Raw genomic sequence first — 7,650 nt, 5'->3', positions numbered from 1 at the left:
TCAGCGCAGGTGCGAGCCTTTCTGTGCATGTGCCAGTCGACATGATGAGACGTATCATCTGTTAGCGCAGGCCAAAAACAAGTATCTAAAAATCTTCCCCTCGACTACCCCTCCTAACAGGAGGTTCACTGGCAGATGGGCTGCATCATCGAAATTCTCAAAAGGGGCAGTCACCTGGGGTCAGTAAACTTTAGACAACCGTCAGTGTGGACGATACTAGACCCGGAGTCCGAGTCTCCTACTACAGATTTCTGGATCAGCTTGGAAGAACTCGAGGAAACGAGTCTTTCAAATGTCAACGACGTTGACTGGCATTTGCTTCTCAGCCATCGAATTTTGACTCCAGATTCCTGCTCTCACAGCCGACATTCCACTGCCAGTCACCTTGAGCGCTCGATGTTTCTGGCTCTAGATGCACCTGTGAATGCTCGAATCTGCCTTGCCGAGTACCAGAGCATGCTTCGCCAACAACGTGGTCTTTGTCTCTCCACGCAGACGGGGAACACAAGGACCTTGCATACGTATCCTTGAATGTTGGGGCCGAGCGTCGACCACAGGCAACGAACACATGAAACGCAACGAAGAACTTGCCAGCTTCGAGGCTGCCCTGGCCTTAAGTTCGGGGTCCATCTGTTGTTGACCGTCCGTGATAGATTACACAGGGAGTGGGACAATTCCAAGAAGCCCAAGCGAACAACCGCATGTGTCTAGAACCAGCGAGTACGGTAACCTGGAGACGGCGTGACGGCGCCCAGCATCTTTGGATGAGGCCCTGTCATGTGACATTCGACTCCGAGATGAATTCTGGATTCTGCCAAGGGGCCTTATGAAGCAAGACAAATCAAATTCATCCTCCCTCTCACCAACGTTCATCACACCTCTTCATTGGGGCGCCTGGATGTTCCTACCCGAGGACTCTGTGGATGAGACGGGAGACTATTCGCCCTAGTTGATGGGAAATCGACTTGGAATTTTCCAAGTCTTCTCTCTAACCTCTTCCCCAAAAACTCCAACGGGAGATCCACAAAAAACGCAGAAGAGTCGCAGTAGTGGTGTACTGCAACCAGCTACTAGCTGACTGATGTACCGTTGCATCCTAAGTTTGCCCTGAGGACAATCTGCCTAGGCTGTGACAGTCAGCTTCTAACACGGCCTCACAGAATCGTGGTGGAACGAGGCCATAGCCCGGCGCACATACGGAAATCCGGCATTTTTGAAATTATAGTTTGACTCCATTCAGGTTGGCAGGTTGCCTATGTGCCAACGGTAGCGTTTACCCGATCAGCACGCCTTTTTCATCGTAATGACTGCCTGTGTAATGACCTAGTCAGGATACCACAAGTCCATGATCCCGGGTGTACGATGAGCCTAGCCGTTGGACTAGGAGTCAACGGACGGTGGGATGCTGTGGATCCTGCAGGGCACTTGTGTGATTCAAAATTTGAAAACCCGGAGGGGTTCAAGTTGGATCACATCGTATTTCAGCTGGACCGGTGGCTATGTTCGACCATGTCGCAACGGCTAACTACAAGGCACTTGCCCCGTCAAGGTTTGTGAGATACCTTGGTTGGATACTCTTACTTCTGGCATTCGAAACTTCGATGAGATACTCGAATCCAGCAATATAAAGTTGGCAAGATGCCTTCCATTCTCCGATCGTCGGCTGGTTGTAGAAAATAATAACCACGGTCTGGACATTGGAGTGTTGCAAATATCGTAGTTTGAAGTCTTGATGTGGACGAACAAGAGCAACACGCTCCATCAAGCAAAACAAAACGGATCACCTTGAAGCGGAGGCACCATCTCTCAAGAATCTACACCCCGCTTGGACGGCACAGCAGAAATGCCGTGCATAACCTGATTTCACCTGCCTGAGACTCCTTGCTATCCATGTCTAACCAGGCCATCAGAGCCTCTCTAAGCCGGCCACAAACTGCGACAAACACCATTTTCGCCGTATGATAACGCTCAACCGCGCTTCCGAAAACCACACTGTGAATTAGAACTATACCCGACGCCTCAGTCGTCAAACTTAATGCCGCCCACAGCAGAGGTATCAATGCGCCCACCGCGGTAGCTGCCCTTCTTCTTCTTGTTCTTCTCCTTGGTGAAACCCTTGCCACGCGTGACAACTAGGTCCTCGTGGGCCTTGCGGCCCCAGTCATGACCCTGGAAGGCGTTGGACGCGAACTTGGGGTCGACCTGGATGTTGCGGTTGATGCGCGAGAAAGGCTGATTGACAGTCTTGCCGTTGCCATTCTTGCCGCGGTTGTTGGCTTTGACCGTGTCCGGGTCAGGCGGGAGAGGGGCGAACTTGTCGACGGGATAGAGCTTAGGGGACGCGCTCTTGCCAAGGGTGGCCGAGCTGTCCGAACCGGTTGTCGCGGGCGAGCCAGACTGGGCGCTCTTCTTCTTGGTTTTTTCTTCGGACTCAGAGTCGGAAGAAGATTCGGAAGACGAAGAGTCGCTGGACGAGTCCGTGTCCGACTCGGACTCGGGGAGCGGGACCTTAGCCGCTTCCTCGGCTTCGTCTTCCGACTCGGACTCGGACTCGGACTCGGAGGAAGATGAATCCGACTCCGACTCTGACGCGGAAGACGAGGAATCAGAGGACGAGCCGTCCCCGGTTGTCTCTTTCTTTGTAGCGAGCGACTCCTTGTTCACAGGCTTAGACTCGGATTCGGACTCGGAGGACTCAGAAGAGGAATTAGAGGACGACTCCGAAGAGGACTCTGATGATGATTCGGAAGACGACTCGGACTTGACGGGGGCAGCAGCGACCTTCTGCTTCTTGGCAGCAGGCGCTTCCTCCTCCAAGCTGGAATCAGAGTCGGAGTCGGACGAGTCACTGCTCTCGGAAGCTGCCTTGCGCTTCAAGGGATTGACTGCAGGCCTCGACGCAGCAGTCGGCTTGGCGGTCTCCTTCTCGTCCTCGCTCTCGCTCTCACTGTCGCTGCTGTCACTCTCACTGCTGCTGCTGCTGCTGCTGCTGCTGCTGGACTCGGAGCTTGGGGAGCCGTCCTTTGAAACGTCCTTCATTTCGACGTCGCCCTCGCTGTCGGACGACTCGGACTCGCTGCTGCTGCTGCTGCTGACCTTGATGACTTGCTCGGCGACGGCTTTGAGGCCCTGCTCAGTGCCTGCATCGTTCAGCGATGTCTCCCAGGTTCGGAACACAGTGACAAGAGAGGCATGATTTGCGGGGTCGGATTTATCGCCCCTTTTCCAGCCCTTTTTCGCGCGTTGCTTTGTGAATGCGGAGTGGGCTTCGGAGAAGCCATGTTCGGAGAGGAACGATTCGACCATATCCATAAGCTGCAGGGGCGGCTGTGTAACCGAGTCGGACTCCTCGACCGCGGGCGACTTCTTCTGCGACCGGCCGGCCTTTAATTTCTTGCTGCCCGGCATCGTGGAATTGGTATTGGGGGAAGTGCTCGGCTTCGTCGTAGTTGGTGCTGGGTTAGAGAAAAGCCACGCTGGGGGCGCCGACATGGGCGAGAGCTGCTGTGTAAACCCAAGGAAAATCACCTGGCCCCAACGCCTATAGAACAAAGTGAAGGGTAAGAAAAAGTGACGCTCTCGAGTAGTTGTGTGCCCGTGGTCACTCGGGGAAAAATCTTAAGAGTCTTTTGGCTTTGAGTTCGAGTTCACACCGCCCTTTTTTTTTCTTGGTTTTCTGCCATGGCTTGCTGTAACGCGCCGAGCGGGTCCCACACGGTCCTGGCATGTGTGGGGAAGGGAGCAACAGCTCATCTCAGCTCAACTTCCATCTGAAGTAGGCTATGTACCTCCGTACCCAACAAAGAGACATCTCGCGGTATCCCACCCACAAAGGGAATTCATTGTTCACTCATTATGCGGGTGAGAATATTACGTGCCGATACAATGGCTTATATGGGCACTTCCCACTGGTCTTAACCGATCAGGCTTCTGGTGTCTGGTCCACTCGTGTGAATTTTTGCGCGAGGTGTGCATTTGATCACAGTTGGTAATGCGTCACGACTTGCGCTGCCACTACTCGGTCCAATTCCCCCTTTCATTTAGCATGTGTTCTTGGGTACTATTCAACCCTGCCTTATGATATCTCCCAACTGATCCAGAAGTTGAAGCCTATCCACAGATTCCACACATGTGGATCCTGGTTCTTCGCTCGCCGTTCTTGAAAGTCTTAACCTTCCAGCCTTCGTGGCAGCCACCTCTCTCCCACACCTCTCCCAGACCTCCATGCCTGTTAATATCGTACTTCCAAGCATCAACAATCCCACCTTCCCTGGGGATAATGGCACCCAGCCGACCACCGACCCGGGAACAGCCAGGTCCATCACATCTGCTGCTAACCTCCTCCAGACCTTCTGCCTTCTTCGCCTGTCCCCGTTGCGTTTCTCACCGGCCCTCCCTTCGCCCTTGCCCAGCTTTGCAAGAGCACACAGGATCCCACAAACCAGCCCCAAAAACCAAAACCTCTGCCCATCCAGCACCACTGCCCTGACCTGCTCCTGCGAGCCCAACAGCCCTAACCCAGGTATATCCACCGCAACATCAACAAAAGTCAAGCTCTCTAGGAGGAGATAGATGCTCGTGAAGGCCTTGCTGCCAAAGTCCATCCATCTTTCCACCAATCCGAGAACCTCTGGCCGCGTATTACTAGGAAGAGGAGAGGAAAAGATGGACCAGGCGCAGGAAAAGGAGTCGAGGAAGCGGAAGAGTCGGAAGGGTTGGCGGAGGGCCGAGAGGCGTTTCCGGAGGTGGGCCAGGGTTGCCGGGCTGAGGGAGACGAAGAGCAGGAGGTGGCGGAGGCCGGGGAAGAAGAGGATGATGGCTGTGAGGGACTGGAGGCCGCGGAGGAGGCGTTCGAGGCCGTCTTTTGCGGGCGTGTCAGTTCCGTTTGTTTATTTGGTCAGGTGGGTGCAGGTGATAGTTCATGGAGAAGGGTGAGACGGGGGGTGATGGTTTATGGAGGGCGGTGTTTTATGAATTGGAAAGCGCAAGGGATTATGAAAGTCATCAGTAGACCAAACGTCCAGACAACAACTACTAGGCGACATGTCTGTGGACGACTTCAAAAGACCCTCACTTACAAGCATCAGTCCCAAATCTGACGAACTGCTCAAACGTGCTGACCCCGTCTGCCATGTTGATGAGGCGGCCTTCCAAAACAGGGCGCCAACACAAATAACGGGCGAATCTGCTTTTTCCAGACAGGGTTCTTGGTTTGCAAAGATGGGAGGCTGCTTGGCGTGAACTTCCCGCCCTGCCCTGTTCTAGTTGATTACAAAATGAAGTGAGAATTTGGACGTTAAAGTCCTTTTCGTTTTGGCTCTCAGCAGCTTGCAGTTACCCCTTGGCGCCCCACTTATGTTGTCCTCCTGCCGACCCCTGAGTTGATGAACAAAGCGAGGACAAAGCGAGGCATGATCCAATGCCATAGAGATTGAAGAGTCAGAGCACCTTTGTTGTGGGCTGTCGATGTTTCGATAGTTTAGCGTAGCAAGCTACGCGTCGTCTTGGACACATGTCTCCATGACCCCTCGCCTTGTCGAACCATTTCACTGCAATGCCTCCGACCTCCAAGTTGAAGCCCAGAATCAGTAGACGTTATCTCTCACTTCAACACCATCCACCCAAGGCCCAGCCAGGCATGGCCAGGGGTGAATTTTGGACCAACGTCCAGATATCTCCGAGAAGTTCTTCCACGTCGGGATCCCACTCCCAGCCCAGGGTCCAGTCTTCAGGTCGCGGGCCAAATGTAAAGCCTCTCCATTTCACACCGCCCCTTGCCAAGTTTTGATTTCCGTAGGCCACCAAGTCCTTGCCGCCTGACTGTATGTCCTGTAACCAGCTTCTGACCAACTCCCCGAAATTCCGCCTCCAAAGCCGATACCGCCTTGCATTATACGCTGCCTGGCTTATCGACCAAAAGCCCGTTATCTTTTTCGCCGACGCCAGGATCGCATCGAGCAAACATGTTCTTTCAGTTCGTAGGCTTATGGCACAGATGTCTCCATGGCTGGCGGGGAGGGCAATGTTTCGGAGAAGAATTCGAACCTCACGCGATCGGTGCTACTCCCAAGCTGCCCACCTCTGAAGCATTGTACCCTGGAACTGGCCAACTCTGAACCCTGGTAGGACCGCGCGGAAGTAGAGGTCAGCAATCCGTTGGAGGAGAGTTGGTCCGGGTAAACCTAGTCCTGTTGTATCTATCAAGTGGCCGAGATCGCTCGGGCACAAGCCACCAACGGGGCGGAAAATCTTGCTGACAACTCTGTGATCCAGCATGTCGTGGTGATGGCAACTGAAAATCTGCAGCGGCTGTTCAGGGGCCACTCTTAGAAATCCGGGAAGACACTGGCCAGAAATAGGTCGAAAATTTCAGCATTCCCCATCATCCGAGCCCGCACCCAGTTCTCTTCCCATGTCGCTACCTCGTCAAGAGTCCGTGGGAAGCCAAAGATCGGATAAGCGCCAGATAATTAGTTTCGAAACGGCTGCTCAATGCATAGGCGGGTTGCCCCCGCACATCTTCGAGCTTGATATCGAGACCCATGCGTAACTGGGCTCAACAAAGTCAGGTCGCATCATGACTGCATACTGAAGTGGAGGAACCCGTCAGCACCCTGGACTCAGTTCGACGGGCGGATGGCATACGTGAAGGAGGCTGTAACATGTCGACTGTTCGATGATAAAGGAAGTCGCGATTCGTTTGTGGGACAGCTCGAGCAACGCCTCCACGGTTTCACAACGCACTACCTTATGCATTTGGGACCTCGCCGGCACGACGACGTATTCTCGGAAGGTGGTTTTCCATCCAGAGTATGTCAGCTCAAACTCGATATCCCAGATCTTGTTCCACAACCACCGTGGAGGTCCCACTTGAAATCGGTACACTAGACTTGGATTAACACCTTCCTCGGGGTTTGGAACGTGATCATACTTACTTGAAACTGACTGAGCAGTACCACCCCTACCTAGCTGTCCCACCGTCTCGCAAAAGCTGAGAGAGTAAAGAAGCACCAAGAAAACGTATGGGAATACTTTCGTCGGCCGTTCAAGACTCGTGTTCTCCGAATACATTTACGTCCAGACGACGGAGACCCCTCAAGCTCAGTCTCCTCGTCCCTTCGCTTTTGGCCGCTCGCCTCGCTCGCGGTCATCTTAACGACACCGTTGGAAGTCAGACTCTCGGTAACCTTGGCAGCTATCAGATTGGGCTGTCGTTTCAGAGAGGATCTAACCACGACCCATGTTAGAACAAAGCGACCCTGCAAAGAGCTTCCCACTTACGCCGTCTGCACCTGGACGGCCAAGTCCAAGAAACGCAGTACCCTCTGCAAGCGCCGTTCGTAGCTCTCAAGCGTGTCTTTCTTGAAGACAACTTTCACCTCAGCAAACAGCCTTTTCCGCCTTCCAGACGAGGCAATATCTGCGCGACGATCGTCGACAAGGTTAACCAATCCTTCTGTGCTTGCCTACGGCGGTGGATGGCCAGACAGTGAGGGCTGGCCAAGGAGGCGTTCGAAGTCGACTCGTAAAGTGGCAGCTCGGTTTCGATGGCGTCGACCATTCTTCCACAAATCTCGGAATCCCCGAGGATCTGGCGTATAGTCTCTGGGACGTCTCGCACCTCCTTCCACAGCCGGGTCAAGGAGACTA

General features: G+C 53.8%; 3 protein-coding genes across 3 annotated transcripts; all 3 read right to left on the bottom strand.

The window, feature by feature from the left end:
• Window positions 1-2,019: 2,019 nt before the first annotated feature.
• Window positions 2,020-3,408, bottom strand: N657DRAFT_653547 (uncharacterized protein; the record flags this gene model as incomplete). Its single annotated transcript, XM_062794417.1, has 1 exon — window positions 2,020-3,408. One exon carries the CDS (start codon window positions 3,406-3,408, stop codon window positions 2,020-2,022), a length of 1,389 nt encoding a protein of 462 aa, XP_062651053.1.
• A 656-nt stretch (window positions 3,409-4,064) lies between these two features.
• N657DRAFT_566720 (uncharacterized protein) lies at window positions 4,065-5,133 on the bottom strand (the record flags this gene model as incomplete). Its single annotated transcript, XM_062788447.1, has 2 exons — window positions 4,065-4,861; window positions 5,079-5,133. The coding sequence occupies 2 exons, from the start codon at window positions 5,131-5,133 to the stop codon at window positions 4,065-4,067; spliced, it is 852 nt and encodes a 283-aa protein (XP_062651052.1).
• A 1,249-nt stretch (window positions 5,134-6,382) lies between these two features.
• Window positions 6,383-7,336, bottom strand: N657DRAFT_202879 (uncharacterized protein). Its single transcript, XM_062786201.1, has 4 exons — window positions 7,282-7,336; window positions 6,936-7,227; window positions 6,646-6,884; window positions 6,383-6,588 (listed from the first exon to the last, which is right to left on the bottom strand). Exons 2-4 carry the CDS (start codon window positions 7,069-7,071, stop codon window positions 6,490-6,492), a joined length of 474 nt encoding a protein of 157 aa, XP_062651051.1. The 5' UTR covers window positions 7,072-7,227; window positions 7,282-7,336; the 3' UTR covers window positions 6,383-6,489.
• Between the last annotated feature and the right edge of the window lie 314 nt (window positions 7,337-7,650).

This window comes from Parathielavia appendiculata, assembly GCF_033297405.1.
Source record: "Parathielavia appendiculata strain CBS 731.68 unplaced genomic scaffold N657scaffold_2, whole genome shotgun sequence".
Lineage (NCBI taxonomy): Eukaryota > Fungi > Ascomycota > Sordariomycetes > Sordariales > Chaetomiaceae > Parathielavia > Parathielavia appendiculata.
This window is presented reverse-complemented; position numbering and strand designations above follow the sequence as displayed.